This window comes from Rhipicephalus microplus, chromosome 2 (genome assembly GCF_043290135.1).
Source record: "Rhipicephalus microplus isolate Deutch F79 chromosome 2, USDA_Rmic, whole genome shotgun sequence".
NCBI lineage: Eukaryota > Metazoa > Arthropoda > Arachnida > Ixodida > Ixodidae > Rhipicephalus > Rhipicephalus microplus.
This window is the reverse complement of record NC_134701.1, coordinates 121,247,279-121,266,636: the sequence shown is the minus strand read 5'-3', so window position 1 is coordinate 121,266,636 and position 19,358 is coordinate 121,247,279. Positions and strand designations below refer to the sequence as shown.

At 42.8% G+C, this 19,358-nt stretch overlaps 1 protein-coding gene across 2 annotated transcripts in view; it reads right to left on the bottom strand.

The window, feature by feature from the left end:
• LOC119170765 (venom metalloproteinase BumaMPs1) overlaps positions 1 to 17,931 on the bottom strand; it is a 189,199-nt gene extending 171,268 nt beyond the window's left edge. For both annotated transcript variants that reach the window (XM_037422025.2, XM_075886732.1), the window contains exons 1-3: positions 17,776 to 17,931; positions 17,135 to 17,298; positions 10,547 to 10,636 (exon numbers count right to left, since the gene is read on the bottom strand). In XM_037422025.2, coding sequence (XP_037277922.2) covers positions 10,547 to 10,636; positions 17,135 to 17,298; positions 17,776 to 17,842 — 321 coding nt within the window. In that variant the 5' untranslated portion in view covers positions 17,843 to 17,931. The remainder of the gene's footprint in view (positions 1 to 10,546; positions 10,637 to 17,134; positions 17,299 to 17,775) is intronic.
• Positions 17,932 to 19,358: the final 1,427 nt, after the last annotated feature.

The window sequence follows — 19,358 nt, the reverse complement described above, 5'->3', positions numbered from 1 at the left end:
CCCTGTGCACCAGATGGTGATGTGATCTGCGTAGATGTTGTGCTTCAATACTTCGATGCTCGATAACTTTTTGACAGTTCAATCATGACAATGTTAAACAGCGTTGGTGCAATCACTGCCTCTTGCGGCGTTCCCTTGCTTCTATCTCGATTGCTGCGGTCTCGATATCTGCGATCATCATCATGGCTTTGCGATCAGTAAGAAAGGATCATACGTAGTTATAGAAGGCTTTCCCCAGACGAAGCTTGGAAATTGATTTGAGTATGGATGAGTGGTGGATGTTGTCGAACGCTTTTTTTCTAGATATAGGTACAGAATGGCTCTCATGTCTCTGGTTTTATTGTCGATGACCTGGTGTTTCATAAGCTTCATTGGGTCTTGTGTGAATTGCCCCGCCCTGAATCTAACAATATTGTGTGTATAGATGTCATTATCTTCCTAGCACTTGTTTATCCTGTGCAGTATGGCATGTTCAGCAACCTTGCCAATACATGATGTCAAGGATATCGGCCTCATGTTGTACAAGTTGGGGGCTTTTTTGGCTTAGAAATAAGAATTGTGTTGGCCAGCTCTTACTGCTCTGGCACGCTGTCTTCTCTCCAAGCTGCATTCATCATATCTTTCAGGGTCTCAACCAAATCGTCATCAAGATTACGAAGGGCCTTGCTTGATATACCGTGCGGGCTGGGGGCCGACCTGCCGTTGAGATCATGCAAGGCTCTTCGATTCTCGTCGATGTGAAAGTCGCTTTCAACACCTGAATTGGGTGTGACCTTGTACTGTCTTTGTCTGGACTTGATGTCATTGATGCATCACTGGCTTCTGCAGCTGCTCGCGATCTTTTCAAACGTCTGCGTCTGACGGCGTATGGCACAGAGAACCTGTTCTTTCACTCTTTGTCTGCAGTGGGTTGGTGACCATCGCACAGCCTGTGCCTTGAATTGCACTGGGGCAACTTATCTGGATTCTTGATCTCGCAGGCTCTGCAGAGTGTTTCAGCTGGGTTCGAACAGACTGCAAACTGATGTCGCAGCTTTCCACCGACGTTGCAAATGTCATTGTCTTTGCGGTAAAGGGAGCACTGCAAAAGTAAAGATTCATATCAAACGAATCTCGGTACTTTGTGTCCTTCGAACGCTATGATGATTGTCCCAGTGTCCCCAATTTTCCCGGCCTGCAGCACGAGCGGGTTATTTGCGTTCACAATCTTTCAAGTCACAATGTTTTGAGTATCCCTTACCGGGGTCCCATGAATCCTTCCTTTACAAGTATCGTGGGGTGCCGTGGCGTACGTGGTAACATCAAAATTTGTGCCTGCAATGTCAATTTTCTTGACCTTGAGGTATCTTGAAGCTCTGTCCTGATCTGGAGTGCATGTCACCATAATATCCTGCTGTAAGTTGGAACAGATTATGTCCTGCATGGCCTCTTCTTCTTTGACGCCAACCGCCAATACTATTGCATCTGACCCAGCTCCAGCGCCAATTCTCGCGATATATAATCCTGCACGTGGTCGTAGCACAATTTTTCTAAATTCCTTGGGCAGTGGCGGCATGTGTCCACCTCGCACGATTGTGTGCTTGGTGTCATGTCTACTACGAATGGCTCGAGCGCCTCCCCCAACGCCATCCTTGGTCGAGCCTTTGGCAGCGGGAATGCTAACCGCGGCAAGTTTATTCCTTGGGCGTCTCACTTTTGTTTCCTTCCAACCCTTGTCTTCCGTGCAACCCTCTGCAGAGATGTCCTCTCCATCTACTTGGCATTCCTTCCTCAGTTGCCGCTCCTGAAACGCGCAGAGTGTTGAGTCTTGATGGCGCCGTGCTGGCACATCGGCAGCAATCGCCTTCTTGGTGAGGTTTAAAGCATGCGGTGGCGTGGCCGTGTAAAATATTTAAAAAATGGTTTAAAAGTCCCCTCACCGGCCCCAAGATGGTATCTACTGATTTCTTGAGTACTTGGGCGCATGATGTGACTGAACACTCGGCGACGAATTCGTGGGTTCCAGGGCAAAGCATTCTTGAAAGCAACAGCTGATTTTCGCGCGTCCGCACTGTCTCTTTTTAACATCTCTGTGTAAAGGATAGACGCCACAGTCTCTGACACAGCTGCTTACGCAGGTAGAAACGCGCTGACGCTTGATATAGTTTTGGATGTGCTTGGGCCAGCTTATATGTGGTTCTAGTTTATTTAATTATTTATTTGAATATACTGCAGCCCTAATGCAGGGCTATAGCAGGAAAGACATCCGGGTAGCCAACCGGATGTCTTTCTGGTTAACCTCCCTGCCTTCTCCCTTTTTGTTGCTTCCTCCATCTTTACCTATTTTCTAAATGGGCAATACCGTCGTCAATGAAATTTCGTAATGATAGTGAACGAATACTGCCCGGTAAGGAATTCCTGAGGTGTATAGTACGTGGAAAAAAACTAATTTTGAATGTGTTAGTACGAGCAATTAAAGACTTTATTGTCAAGATGTGGTAGCTGCGGGTGCAAGCTGGCCTTGTTCACTCTAGGCCAGCTGTTGCAAATGTGCAGTAAGGGTGGTTACGCACACTGGTAAAGCTTCACTATAAGCTGTTTTGCATCAAAACGTTTTCAAGTTAGCGACTACAATTCTTCTATGCGCCGTCGTCATAACTCTTAAGCTTATTCCTCAATTTCTCCGTAATGCGCGTCTGTAACTTGTGCATTCCTTGCACGTGATGTTGCTAACAGCTGGGAGTGATATTTATTACGTATTGTCATTATAAAAAATCCAAGACGGTAGTGAGCTTGCGCACATTATTCCAGTAGAATTTTTTCTGTGACGAAAGAAAGAATTGTAGACAAGACAAGCTGTAGAGAAGGAACGTTATAGTTGGCGCCTCTTCGACCAAGATTGTGTGGCAATGGCTGTTTATTGCAACATCCCAGGGTTTGAACAATGCCGAGTGGCTGTTATATAGGCTACAGTTGAATAACGGATGATGGTGTCGCTTTTTTCAACTTACCTCGTGGTATTCGAAACAGTTTATGCCGTAAGTGTAGCTACCAAATATTTTGCGGGAATGATTTCATTCCACGCCACCAGCTTACGTCGACACGGCTCACTCGGAGAGTTACTTTTTTGTTGAAACACAAGATTTGCATCTAAGTCACGTCTACTGCATGCCGGACTTACTTATATTTGTACCTACCTAAGTATGGTTCAATTAGGGAGGATTAAAGAATTGCTCGAGTGCAAATCAATGTCTAGAAATGAAGCGAAGCCTCTGGAAAGATGGCAACCGTGGCGGCCATCTTACTGGGGGAATGATAAAATATCACAGTTCATAAAATAAGAACAGAACGTTTCACTCGCGCGTCTAACGATTGCAAAGCGGAAACTTTTTGGGTCACATAGTGCTCCAAGTGTGTCCTATTGTTACTAGTTTTCCTTAGTGAGCCTCTAATTGGAGGCAAAGTTCTTAAGAAATTCAGTTAGCCATACTCATTTCTGTGTGTTATTTTGTCTGGAACAACTGTCTTTTGTTGTAGAACAAACTTGGCATTTATATAACAAATCAAAGCCACTTGATCTTCAAGTGGGTGCCGCCAAAAAAGAGCACATTTCAGTCAACTTGGCAGTGGCAAAAGCTGGCTTCACTTCGGCTGGCAAGGCGTCGTGGAAGCCTTCACTTCAGCAATTTTTCGAAATCCTCCTTCGATTCAATACAGCAAGTGATTAATTATTGCACCTTCATGAACGTTAATGCCGGATAAGTTCAAGGCACCTGCTCTAGTATCCGCTTTAAACAAGCTGAGACGCGATAATTCGGGACACCTATCTTTTTGTCAAGCTGCATGCACTTGCAGTACAACGTCGTTGTCTCTTTATAGTGACTGCATAATATTACATGAACCACGGTTGTATGACATAACGATGACGAAAATGGACGCATTTTTCTAAAAGCAAAACTGTCATCACAGTGTTACTAGTCAAGCGTTCGTTTCAAACAGGCTACCACAATACCTTGTGCTTACAAAAGCCAGGTATCATTCCTCGTCACAACAAAATGCTGCCAGGTGGTTGCTGACACGGCGCACTAAGAAGCGCGTTATTGTGGCATGTGATACTAGCAGAGGCTCAGAGTGAAACGAGACGTTCCAAGAACTCGACGATCTACGACGTACGATGCGGGGCGCAATAACTGCTCGTATGAACACTAACACTCGAAGAACGTTTCCAGTTGGGAACACACGTCATGCTTCTTGTTCCGTTGTACTGTTTATATTCAACTCATTAACCATTCATTCTACGTCTCATTTACCTCTCATACAATATAATTGTTCCTATCCGCCATATTAAATGAACAAAACCGCCAGACCTGCGCGAATCATGCAGCATAGTCAAAGCGAAAGCTGATAAAGCAGCCTTTCAGAGCCTCCCTTGGAATACCTGCTACAAGAAGGAAACCCATTATGCCATGAAATATATATTTTTTGTCGTATGTAAACATTACCTGTGCCATCTTTTGACATTCTTCTGAGAAGCTTTGTTGCCACTACACACCACACTTGCAAGCACTTTTGGGTGTAGTGGTGGACAACAAAGAAGAATTAGGCCTTGGCCAATCCCACAGGGGGGTGTGAGTTATGCTTTTGGGGCCATCAACATCAGCATCATCACCAGAAGCGGCAGCTTTTGTAATGAGCTCCCATTCGATGATTCATTCACTACACAATTCACATTGTGTGGCGCCTGGTTCTTCTTTTGCTCTTCTTAAACACTCAAATATTGATATGAACGCGATTCCTTTCCCAAAATCAAACCTGCCTAAGGCCACTTTGCTACGCAATTTGAAGCATCGGCATTGCTTTCTTCTAGAATGCTCGGCTGGCAGGCACGGGATCCAGCTCTGAATACCATGGTGTTAGCATTGTTATTTAGCTAGTTTTTTTTCTCATTTCGCGTGATAGTGCTCACGGACACTGACGGTGGTGGTGGACCACTAAGGCGCATGCCACGCATGTTGCGTTGTCATAATTGCTTTCGCTGTAACATTTTAAAGACGATAGTCTTTTTGGGGACCTTCGACGCAGAAATTTTGGTCTGTCTGTCTCTACATTTCTCGGTTGGTCCACTCCTAATGATACTATAAACGGCACCAAAGTGGCAAAACAATACTCCAAATGGCCGACCCTATCCACAGTGCCCACCAATATTGCTCAAGGTCCGGCGTTCATTCTTGTGTGATTGTCAATAAAATTAACTACTGCGCATATCTGAGGCACTACACAACACGTAATATTATGTATGTGCATTTTTTACTAGAAAGGGCATACATGAGTAATTCTAAGGAGTGTAGCATTCATCACGCCGCGCTTATTACGCAACGATTGCACTAAAAGGCAAGAGCTTCCAACGTTTTGCTAAGACGACATGGTGGTGGCACCTGCCCGTCGCCTCGCGTTCTACACCTTATAACATAAGAGACCAGCGTACAGGCCAGGATAACTGCCAGATAGCGCTCATGTCTCGCGTGTGACGTGACTTGATGCGCTCGTTCGACTCAGCTGCATGCTCGAAATGCTCTACCGTAGTACCTCCAGAATACAATTCAACAATTGTTTTTGCGCAGAACATCAAATACATGTTTTGTTCAATCTCTCAAGACGCAAGACTATTGTCTTTCGACGACATTTGCAGTCTAACATGCAGATACGCGAACAATTTTTTAATTGCCTTCGCTGGTTATGGCCAACGTCCTCATGACATCCTCAATTTTCCGAAATTGTGAGGTTAAATTTTAATCCCGCCAGTCAAAAGAGGCCATACGAGTCTTCTGCAAGACTGAAAAACCTTTGTGAGCTCTACCGAGTAATAGAGTGCCTTAGGAAAGTGCTGCGGAAGTGTTGAAAACGGGAGCGTACAAAATTCTTTTGTCGTTCAGCCGGAAAGCCCCACCAAGGTGCTCTTCTTGTTACGGCACTGGACTGCTAACACGAAGGTGGCGGGACGAAATTCCTGCTGTGATGGCTGCGATTCCGATGAACGCGATAATGTTTTGAGGAACGAGTACTTAGACTTAAGAGCAGAGTAAAAAAAAAAAAACCCAGGAGGTTGAAAATTCCCGAGCCCTAAACTATGGCGAATCTCACCTTGTGTTGCTTTTCCAACGTTACAACACGTCTGCATTATTATGGGTAATATTTTATTATTATTATTATTATTATTATTATTATTATTCGTTTCGCATGAACGCTGTATATTTATGACGAATCCCTGCCTTCAGTGTCACAAAACTGACGGATTCTCATTGACTTCTCGCAATATTCGCTTACCGACCATTCTCTAAGGTGATAGCTTTTTTTTGGAGCACGTGGTGTGGTGACAACCTAAGTCAACCGATAAATTGCTTGTCTTCTTTGCCTGTTCTGTTGCTATTAAACAAAGTTGGAATGCGGCATGTGTCTTAGGCTGTTGTCGAAAAAGTTCTTGCAGTATATGTCTGTGCGTTCGTAACAAAATATGACGCAATGAAAGTGCAATTGCTATCAGTAAAATTTTATTTTAAACAACCTCTGTTAAGGCGGTTAAATACCATTTCATTAGTCATTTTTACGCCCAACTGCACTTGTCATGTGCGGTAGGGCTGCGCACTTTCACACAGGTTACAACGATCATGTACGTGGCAGCATTTGACAAGAAGGAGTTATAAGACAGGCGGCTTCAATATTTGCACGCAGGATTTTTGTGCACGTGGGGACAGTAAGTACGTCTCTGTGGTAGCAAGACAACTGAATTTATGAATTCGTTGGTGCCCCCTGATGTCCCAAGATAGTGGAACACCAAGCCCTTCCATATAAGGACACTGTTCTAGTAGACGGAAGAAGATGTTTAGGAATGTAAAGGCTTCAGGCGCCTTCCTCTGCATTCGCCCTTGAGTCACTGTCTCTTTTAATAAAGCTAAAGTCCTGAATATATATGTTTAAACCGAGTGAACGGTCAGTTGGTTGGTCGGTTGGTTTGTCATTTCGCAAACTCGTAGGGGCGCAAACCAACCTGCTTGGAATTGAACAGCAAGCACACCCAAACCTTCGCCTCTCCCTCCTTGCCGCTGACTCACTCCTCAAAAATTTTATGGAGACAACTTCATACCTGACGTCTTCATACCCCACATGTCGTATATGTGACTTCAGCCTGAATTTTTCATGGCGCACTTTTTGAAAAGAACAGCCCGCAAACTTTGACGACATATTCTGTGGCTGTCCTGTTGATTCTCAACGGAAGATATCACCCGCATTTAGAAGAATAAACACGCTTCTTGTAAGGCAGTCTGCACTCAAAGTTTTGCTGCGTTAACAGAGCTGCCATTTTCATAGTCCGGCTTGACCTTAACACGTACTCGAAATGTGAGGGACATGCGGTGGCCCAGGGCACGTAAAGTGTTTTAGCTTGCCTTACCAATAAAGTTTTAGTTCCATCCGACATGATCGCATGTGTTCTATACACGAAAACACCCCTAACGAGGTGTGATGCCACTTGCTTTGCCTAAGTGTCGCCATCATATATGTTGAGTTACTTCTCTGAGAAAATAAAGGTTAACAGGCTATATTTAGCTTGACTTTTTTTTCTTTCAAAAGATCAAAAGCCGCCGTTGGTGGTTGAGTATGCTTCTCGATGGAACGAAGCCGAACTAAGTGTATAAAAGTTCAGAAGAAAGTAGCACACAATTAATGTCAGGATAGTATATCTAACGCTACAGTGTTGAAGAGCTCGTTTCAACAAAATTCCGGAGTCAGTGTCGTTCGTTGTGATCGAAGAATCGCCATCTTATGCGTGACCGATAACTCGAGCGATGTGTAAATAAAATATTGATAAAAAAATCCTGGGTCATAATGGGAACCACTCCCGGTTGTTCGGGTGCGAGTGGGGATTGAATTCGGATCGTTTGCGTAGCAAGAGGATGTTTTTCCGCAGTGCCATGCGTCTGCTTAGCAATACATTGAAATTAGCTTTCATATTTACAAACACGCGTGCAGTATAAAATGCTTCACAAAGCAACAAGAAATAGTGCAGAAATAATGCGTGGTACAAGCGCCCATTGTCAGCGGGCGTCAGAATATGGGATTATCATAACGGCTTCGTGTATAAAGCCGGTCACCTTTTACAAAAAGTGCACACGCTATTGCACCTATTTTCTTAAGGCCACGTAGTAGGTGCAAGGCAAATTCTAAAAAGGTTTCATGCGTTGAAGCTTTGAAGTGTAATTTTAAAAAAAGAATATCAGAATCGCGTTCAACTCTAAAAGGCAAAGCTTTCAGGTCGCCTTAATTTCAAATGCGAAGCATTTCTTAGTGAACTTTGTTGACTTTGAGCATCTATCTATCTATCTATCTATCTATCTATCTATCTATCTATCTATCTATCTATCTATCTATCTATCTATCTATCTATCTATCTATCTATCTATCTATCTATCTATCTATCTATCCATCTATCTATCTATCTATCTATCTATCTATCTATCTATCTATCTATCTATCTATCTATCTATCTATCTATCTAGCCGCTTACGACTTTTAGCTCTCCTGGCCGTACCAACAATGGTATCAATGTTAAAATTGGCATAGCAAAACATGACTGTATGACAAACATAATTAACCAGTCATACCATTGATATAATTATTATATGTCATGATTGTCCTAATTTACATTTCATGGTCCTGCTCCTCTTGCGGTGGTTTTGTTCTCGTGACATTTTGCAAAACTGATATGGTATGACTTGACTGCATGGCGAACATAAGTAACAGATATTCAAGTGAAAATCTTGGCACGAATGTCATGATTTTCATGTTATGACAGCTGAAGACTACACGCCCTGCTCATGAATTGCTCGTGGTCGTTTCAATAGCCTCACATATACTAAATTGGCTATTACGAGACGTGAATGGATGATGAACGTACATGACTGGTGCAAACATCATAGTCATGATATTAGTGTCATGTAAGAACATGACAACAAAGTACGCTCATGAAGGCGGCACGACTCTTTTCCGTGCTACACGTATACGAAATTTGCTGTTACATGACGTGAAAGGGCAACGAAGATAAATGCCACGTCCAAACATGATAATCATAATATGCGTGTCACGTAAAACACGACTACATGCTACGCTCATAGCGCGCTCGCAGCCGTTTTGCTGGCTCTAACTATAACAAATTTAGTATCAGGTAGCTTAAATAGACTACGAAGGTAAATGACACGTTCAAACATGATAATCATGATATGTGTGTCATATGTAAAGCATAACTACATGCTACACTCAAAGCTTACTCATGGCCGTTTTGCTAGCTCCACATATCACGTCACCTGATGCTAAATTTCGTATCACGTGACATAAATGTACAACAAAAGTTAATGACACATCCAAACATAATAATCATGCACGGGATATTTTAAGCCCGGTTCGTAACATTATGTTGATATTAGACTGACATAACTTTTCTCTTTCGAGCTTCGAATATAATTGATCCACGCAGGACGTGGGATCTGACAATTTTTTTTTCAACAACTCGGCTACGAGAATTCTCGGTTGAATGTCTGTCAGCTGATTGATTGTTTTATATATTGATATGTGAGGTTTATTGTTTCCAAACCACTATATGGTTATCAGAGGTGCCGTAGTGGAGGACTCCGGAAATTTCGACCACCTTGGATTCTTTACCGTGCACCCAAGTATGAACACACAGGCATACAACATTTTTGCCTCTATCGAAAATGCAGCCGCCGCAGCTGGAATTCGATCCCGCAACCAGTGGGTCAGAAGCCGAAAACCATAGCCACTATACCACAGCGGCGGGGAAAGAGTGTGTCAACTATACATTTATATGCTTATACTAACTACTGACCTCTGCAGAAAAATAGCTGTAATATATATATATATATATATGTATACGCATTATTTGTTACTGCTATATATATATATATATATATATATATATATATATGTATATATATATATATATATATATATATATATATATATATATATATATATATATATATATATATATATATATATATATATATATACTATGACCCATTTTACTCGGTTAATGTCAATCATGATTAAGTTTGCCTATAGTGTCTTGCTCAGATGTTTCCCAACACTTTGGAATTCATTTAGACGAACGCACATTACGCTTTCGAAGCAGACAAGAATATATAGAAAGGTACTTATTCTTACGCTACTTTGAAGTTATGTATCGCATGACTTGGATCTTTTTGCAGTGGCACGCATTGTCTTGTCTTGCTTGCCGCATGCTACAAAGGAAGTTGCCCATAGGAGGTGTAACATCCGTACTTCTGGCTAATATTGCCGAGAGAAAGTGTAACATTAGAGTAAGAGCACCTGTGCTTATTCCTTGGCGGCCAAAGAGTTGTAAGATTGGTAAGAATATGCGAGTGTATAATCTATAGGTTATAGGTTTCCTTGCTTGGCGCAGACAAATATTTGTCGTATTATACAATATTGTTTCATGGCGAAATGAACTGTTTGCACTCTCCGAAATTGCACTTACTACACTCAAGCCATCCTCTTCAGTGACGTGTACAGCTGCCATCTGGTCACTGTCATCATATAGTGTTTTTTCCAGTTCGGCCCCGTGCATCTGAAACGAAAATTAATTCACATGCTATGGTCAGATTTACACAATTAATATTGTGCACAATTTTTCGAATGAGGCTTGCGGGAATAATGCTTGGGAAGCATTGCCTTATGAGGGCATAAGTGTTTATTGATGGCCTAAAAAACAATAAACAGGAAGCAGTAATTGGAACAGAAAAAATGCGTGGCTTTATACACAATGGTTGCGTAATGTTTATCGAGCTCTACTGCCTAAAAATCGTGGGGTCCTATCCTGCTGTGGCGGCTGCAGTTTTATTGAAACTAAACACGCTTGAAGCACGTGTACTTCATTTTAGGAGCCTGTTTTAGTTCGAATGAATATACCGGACTATTCCCAATGGTATATTTACTTAAGATGAAGTGATCACCCTGTTAAAAATCCTGGCGTGGTGGATTCTCGAATCGTTGTAAAATATGGTGGAAATAATAGCAGATATGGTGGAAGCTGTAGTGGTCATATTGGCTGATGACAGCGAGAATAGAAAAAAATGGTGGAAGATGGTGGTGGTGGTAGCGAGCTGGTGGTGACGACAGTTGAAAATTATGGCTGATAGTGGCGATTCAAAACGTGTTTGGTGGATGACTTGGTGCACAAGCTGCATGACGGTGGCGTGATGGAAGCTTGGTCGGTGATCGAGGCACAATGAAAAGCAGATGGTAGTATATGAAATCAATTATTTGCAGTATTTCACAATGGAATTCTCAGAAAATATGTTTACGGTTGAAAGAAACCAAAGCTGGTCACAGGACTTTCTACAACGTTTAATTTTATTCCTGTGGTGTCAACAATCCTTCAATTTTTGTAAAGTGTAGAGTGCGGTCGTGAATGTTTACATTTCGTTCACGTATTTACATCAGCTTGACATGCGCGATGTGTTGACTTGTTGTGATGTTTAGAAATCTAGATGTGTCGCTGTCAACAGCGACAGTGAATGGGCTACATCACCACGCAGTTGTCGAGACATCAAGTAGTACCAGTTCGCAATGACCCCTTTCAACGGCAGAGTGGAGTACAGCCACGACCACTAGGTAACAAAAAAAAACAAAGTGCGGCCTTCAGTGTCACATCGCCGTGAATGGGCGAGCACGTCTCGGCAGAGGTGACAGTTTCGGCCACTTTTTGGGCAAGGCGTTGATGGTGCACCCGTCAAAGTGGATGACACTTCGTGTTTTAATGTGGTTTCGTGAAATCTGAGCGTGTCCGTGTGCTTTTTTGTGTGCTTTCTCGTCCTTTTTTGTGTGTGCAATTGTGGTGGGGCCAGTTCGCCTTATGTTTTCTGTGATCGAGTACAATTCTTTTGTGCGCGAGTGTGTGGCAGGCGGTTTTCAAGTGGTGGGACGCCGCGAAGCTATTTTGTGTCGCTCCGCAGCTGCAACACGAAAAGAGACACTACATTAGAGCACAACACCTTGTATTTTACAGTTTCAAGAAACAAATCTGAAAGAGTATTACTCGTAACACAGCACTTATTTTTGTCACAAACTAGCGCTGAAGCAGGCGCGCACAGCCACCTCCAGACGACAGCATCAAATCACTCTGCCTAACGTTCTCTTCACAGACGGGCGGAACGGAACAAGAAAACAAACAATAAAAAGCACCCACGCTGCGCCCTTACACTCTACATACGCGACAGCCAATCAGCACAGATGAGGAGAAATCGAGACATTGAAATGGGGCCTCTTTTGCGGGCGACTGTTTGCGCAGACGAACCGGCAAGAAGAAAGCCTTTTTTTCTGGCTGCAGCATGGTACGCGCATTAGATTCAGTTGGAATGTTCGCGAAACCGTGACGGATCTAAACGAGAGGTGTCGGAGGGTGGGACGGGTGGGAAACTTCAGTTAAAAAGTTGTGATGTTTAAGCGGTCTGAGTGAGTCGTGTATTACAGTCAGCCCATGTGAAAAAAACGAGTCATGACGCCGCTGGAGTACTTTGTTGAAGAGTGTCGCCGGGATGACGACCTGAGCTGAAGTTTGTTTTAGAGTTTTCTTGAAGGGAAATTTTTGAAGCACGTTCGAAGATTAGTAGAATACACGCGTGTGGTGAATATTTGCGGCCGCTAAGTATTGTTGCGCAGTTTAAGATCTGTGCGATTGAATTCGTAGCGTGGTAAGTTTTTTACTATTGTTTTTGTTGTTTTAAATACCTTCTAACCAATTATGTGAGTTGTAATTGGTATCTGGTGAGTGGGCAAGTTTGTGTGATGCCTTTGCTGAAAACACATGTTTTGTTTGTGTCGTAAACTCAAGCTTTTAAACTCTGTCCTTTGACTTCAACCGGCGTTGTTAATGAACAAAAAGAGCCAACATTTATCCTGTGCGCCTTTTTGCAGTCCTTTACGGACTGTCAATACGTCGGCCCGTGATATCTGCCCGGCAATCGCCTCCCCAAGAACCGAATGAGTGACCATTTTTATTTTAGGTAAGTCAAAAGGAAGCATTCATGGAGAGTGTAGAGGCCTATACTCTACGACTTATTGGCCTTCCGAGAGCAAACTCTTCACAGAGATAATGCAATAGGTACTCCTAATAACCATGAAGAATCTATTCTGTGATGTGCAACTACAAAACACGTTACCACTACGGCGTGTCTCATAATCATATGGTGGTTTTGAGACGTTAAACACCACAAATCAATTAAATCAACTACAAAACGCGTTAAGTTCTACTGTGCCGCATAAAAATGCGTGTGAAAACGTTTGTCTTAAGAGGAACAGTGGTGCCAGAGCGGGCGCGAAGTGAACTAGATCCCTGTCGCCGCTTCGGTGGCATAGAAATGGAAGGCATGGTTGCATGTACACTTTCCAATGACCAGTCATGCAGGCTTTGAGCGAATTCAAAGAAACGAACCGTGAGTGGAAACAGCTCGAGATCATGCTGCGATATAGAAATATATAAGAAGTCAGGAGAACATGTACCTCTCGCTGCCACTCATATCTAATGTAGACTAGATCTATTGTAGCAGCAATGCGATAACGCTAGAACTAGTTCATTCATAAAATAGTTATGCAATTTTTTCGGCAGCGGGTTCCTTCACAAGACAGCTTTTTTGGTCACATTCGTTGAAACAGCACGTCATAATCTTCTAGAAAACACTAAACGATAACATCGTGCTACCTTGTTATCACTTTGTCGTTAAAAATGATGAAGAAAGAAGTAGCCCACTGATAAACGACAAGCTGACCCACGTCATCCGTGAACTTCAAATGGCTTTGTGCGAAATTGAGCCTATATTGTTACTAACGATTGCGGGACCTGGTACCAGATACAGCCTTTTTATTTTCAACGTATAGTTTATTCTCATGAACTTCAACCAGCGCTTAAAGTGTCTCTTTTCTAAGGCCACGCCCATCAAGAGGGTCCCGCCTGGTCTTAGCGGGTGACTTTCGTGCTGCTCTCAACGCTTAGGGCTACTGGTACGACACTCGTGCTGGGGAGGTCCCCTAGAGGAAGACAAAAAGAAGAACTTTGGGCTTGTAACAGACATCGCGTTTATCATTGCACTTGGTACTTCATCAAGCCGGGACACGACACTGCACATTACCGTTTACCGGAACCTAGTAGAATTCAAGTGGACTAACCCCAATAATTACATCCCGGCACTGCCCTATGAGTCTGACAGAACACAGCGCGAGGTAAGTCCCGAGTAAGCCGCTGAGACGAGTTGCACAAACATACGAGATGTCTGAGAAGCTGCACCCTAAACGCTGGATGGCGCAGACTGGCGTCTACATCCAGACTAACGCAATGGAGGTTACCACAAACTTCACCATAAAGAATATGAACAGCGGACGGGTTCACCTACTCGATGCTCAACAGTTCGTCATGATAAGGTTTAACCACAGGATTCGCATGAAGATTGCCGATGTCAAAAGAAACATGAAAGAGCGCTGTAAGGTCTTTTCTAAACAGGAATACGACAAGGTTCGCAAACTGTTACAGGGACAGATGCGGAGAACAAACTCTAAGAAATTCTAAAGCACATGTTGAAAGACTTCATCACCGAATCAAAGCAAAATGTACGTTGACTCACATAATAACTCAAGCAGATAGGCAAGAGTCTTCGGGCAAGCAGGTAGTTGCTGAATCTGAAGTTTCTTTCCATCTCCTGTAGGCCACAACAGTCACCCGGCTAACCCAGAGCTGGACGCGGACATCGCAAGTGAGGTGATGAAAGAGGCAATGCGCGACCTAAAGGCTAATCGACACCGGGCTCAGATAACAAAAAAAACTGATGAAACGTTGGTGGAGCACCTGACGGATGTAAGCAACCAGACGTGAAGAAGTAGCAGTACCAGAGATGTTGGAGTGGCTGCCACCATCCACATCAACAAACTGGACAAACAACTCAGCCTCAACAAGCTATGACCATTTGCACTCTCCCTATGCGTTGGGTGGCCGAACACGCGATCTATATGAGAGTTACTCTGCAACTAAAGGACCGTGTCATTAAGCCCTCTCACCGCTACATAATAAGCGTCAGAAAGGGTCTCTTGACGCAAGAAGCCAAGATTATCATAAAACGTCCTCTCATCAACTGCAAGAGAAGTTACTTGAGAGCGGTATAAAAACAACACTCGGAGAGAACCATTGACAGCGCTCGCCACCACTTCGCGCTGAGTCACTTCTTGAGCCTCGGCCTTGCGGAACACTTATCCAACTATGCAAGGTGATTCCTAACGAATAGAGACATTATTCTCGATATGGGCACCTTCGCAGTGGAACACGTAAGACTTTGCTCGGAGGGACGCTCTCCAGCTTAGTCGCATTGACAAGCCTCTTAACCATCGCCTTGATCGGTCTGTTTAAACACTATCCAATGTCAACGACGTTATTCACTTGACCCTTGCAGACGACCCCTCCGTAAGGTGTACTGAACGATGCGATGGACTAATAGACGCTGTTGTGCAGAAATTTATTGAGGTAAGTTAGATAACTAAAACTGTGTGGTCTTCGCCGCTCGTAGCAGAAGTCACAAGTGCTGCTCTGCAGGCCAAATCGCAAGGGCTGCGGACTGAGAGGCTGAATAAAAAGACATCAATTTTAGAGGAAGTGAGGTAAATTTCGTGCACAGTGTGGCCTCTCTCCAGATTTCAAGATATGAATGTCGAATAAAAGCACTCCATTAATGCTAGGGCAATAATATTTGCCAGAAAAACTAAGAGTGTGATCAGATATACAAAAATGCTTGCAAACTGGTAAGAGAAATTCGGGGGAAACAACCTCAACGAACTGCTCCGCCACACAGCGAGACTGGCCGATCGACAAGAGGACTGGTTAGGCTGAAATGAGAAACGGAACGGTGCTACCTCAATTGACAAACTGGCGAAAATGTTTTACGTAGAACGGAGTCAATAAGCTCCACCACACAGAAAAGTAAAGAGGCCTAAGGCTCTGAAACTTCGGCTAGCTCAGGTTGAGGGGTGCCCTAACGTTGCGACATTAGACAAAAGTTTTTCTAAAATAGAGCCAACTAATGCATAATTCTTTCGCATGACTGTAGCTAATCTAGGAGATATGTTCTTGCTCTGCCTAGGGTTACGGTATGGTAAAGTCATCACGCCGTCTAAAAGGGAGCCTACTTTGAACACTTACGCAGACGAACAAAAAATATGGTTTTGCCAACAGCTTTACGTTTGGTCTTTCTGCTGCACCATGGGAGTGGCCCGCAATGTGCTAAAGCGTGTTGCAATGAACCACAACATATTTATTCAATCATCCATCAAAATTTTTCATTAGCTTGGACCAAGTACCACGAATGTATGATGCAAAGAGCGAGAACCGCATTCGCAAGCAACCGACATGACCTCGGACCTTCAGACTGACAGGTGGCTATCCACAATCCCATTACAAATGCTTAGTAAAGGGCTTATACTTTGTCGCGTTCTCAAAAAAGCTCTAAACATTTAGTGCTTTTACTCGGCGCACGTAAACAATAAGTCTGCCAATGCACTTGCTACGCTGTGACAAGCTTACAATCACCTGCTGGCCCTTCTTCAAACATAAAATTTTTGTCACGTTTTGGTGTTTCTAGCAACGGTACATGGGAAGGTATGCCTTCAGAGTCATTGTCAACTTAAGGCATGGGAGTATTGACCCATGGCCAGGATACAAACGAAGTCTTGAATGGCAGGGATCGTGGCTTTTACTCTGCTCTTGTAGAAAATAAACGTTCCTTTTACGATTACGTCAAGACCATTAAAATAAAATAATGTTTTTTATACATTCAATACCTCGGATTATGATTGAAAGGAGCGATTTGTCAAGTCTCTTGAAATACAAAATCAGGAGTTTTCACCGTATTTCGATTTCTCGCTCGAGCACAACGCTGACATCAGAGTGTCCATGAAAGTAGCCCTAAAGTGCTACATACTCATTTCAACATTGCTGTTTTATGTTCATGGAAAAATGGCTCTATGAAAGAGGTCAATTGAGCCCATTGAGTGCTTCTTAGACACATGAAGGAATGGCAAGTATACTTACGTGATATGATATGGGTTCTCCATCCTTAGTTGTGTGGATGAAAATTTCCTCCGAAAACACAGAGCTTTTCCGTAAGTTTAGCGTAATGTCTTCATTTATCTTTAGGATTTTTACGCTATCGTCCGATCGGCTTTGCAGCATTCTCGGATATACAATGACCTTGCCTGAAACAGCGTTTTCACTATCACATACTTCCATTGAAAATCTATCAGTTCCAGAAAAAATTTTCTATGTGAAATAATCAATCTATCAGAATCGACTTGACGATCTAAGAAAGTCACATATGTATAATTCATTGACAAAATTGTTAGAATCTACCACATAAAATATCATTTACTGGTACTTCTGTTGGCGCACTGTATGATTTATCCAACGAAAATGTTTGCAATTCTGAGTTGCAAAGAAATGCATTCTAAATATTACGTTTTAATAATGACGCACATTTCACACGCTCCGCAATGTTCATTATACATGGACTCCAAGGACGTAACAACAGATAAACTTGATGACAGTATTTTGACTTCACTGGAGATTATATGTAACACTGTTAAAACCATACTATCGTTTATTGAGGAGAGTGTAAAGTTATAAAGCTAATTAACAGAGCAGTTATGACTGAATCCAGTGATTAACTATATTACCTTTTGTTGCACAGATAGAAGCGACGATAAGAGTAAAGCTCCACAAACTACCAGTGCCACAATACATTGTGATCGCAGTTGAAGCGCGAAATGTCACTTTCGTGGCGACAAGAGCTTTTATAGCGTTTATAAGAGATGTTCTATCATATCAGGTAAATGACAGGGCGACACTGTCATGGGGACCTGGATGTATGCGCTTAGGTACTTGGACAGTAATATGAAGGCATCAGTTAACCTTCAAACCTGTTTGAAGGAACACCATTTAACACGACATCTATAAATATGACATATTTATCTCGACGAGGCAACATAACGGGGATGGACCAATCAATTCTAATTGAAAAGGTGAAGTTTAGTCATCACTGCAAAACAGTACTAAACCTGGGTTATACTTAGCTTCATAGCGCTAAAGAGCACTTTTGACAGAAGTTCCGGCGTCAGCGTCGGCATGGGTATTGTTAGTTGTGAGCAAAAAATAATTTTTTCATGACTGAACAATTGAAAAAAAAGCATTAAATAATGATCTTTTTTTCTTTTTTTCCGAGTCATAATCAAACGACGCTGTTTGCGTGGCAAGATGTTCTACCACATAGCCACGCGTCTGCACCAGAATACAGTTAAAATGACTTCTGATTGGAAATGCAGTGAAGATTACGCTCATGCTTTGCCAACAGACGCGTCCTGTGTAAATGCTTCACATTTCAACATGTAGTACCTCAGTAATACTGCGTGTTAGCAGCGCACATTCTCGTTGGAAAGCAGGAAAATTCGCCTATCACAACAACTTCGGTGTTCAAAGCTGGCCACTCATTACAAATTTAAGGCGCACACTTACTGGGCGGATTTTATAAGGATAACGCTTTGGGTGCATAGCAAGTTCAAAAATATTTTATTGATATGTAAAATGTAACGTCCCAAAACGACGATATATTTATGAGAGATTGCGAAGTGGAAAGCTCCAAACTTTGACCCCCTGGGGTTCTTCATTGTGGAATAAAATGTTAGCACACAAGCCTACAGGGTTTTCTTCTGCATCGAAAAGGCAGCCGCCGCTGCCGGGATTCAATTTCGCGACCTGCCGGTCAGCAGCCAAGTACCTTAGCCACTAGACTACGACGGTGGGGCTTCAAACAAAGTTACCATGCAAAACAGCTAGTGCTTTGAAACATGATACTCATTGCACAAAATGAAGTCATATGTGAACGCTTCATTGGCCCAAATCACTTACAAATTTATCAACTACATTGCTGTATTGCACAATTCAAATTTATTGAGTAACATGATAGAGTAACAAGCATACTCAGAGTGGTTGAAGGACGCGCTAGAGACTAAACTTCGCTGTCGCGGTCAATTTATAAATAAGGTGCATAAGGGTATTGATTTGATATGTGGAGTTTAACGTCAAAAAACCATTATATGATTTTCAGGGACGCCGCATTGGAGGACTCTGGAAATTTGACCACCTGGGGTTGTGTAACGTCCACCCAAATCTGAGCACACGGGTCTGCAACATTTCCGCCTCCATCGTAAACGCAGTCGCTACAACCGCGATTCGATCTCGTGACCTGCGAGTCAGCAGCCGA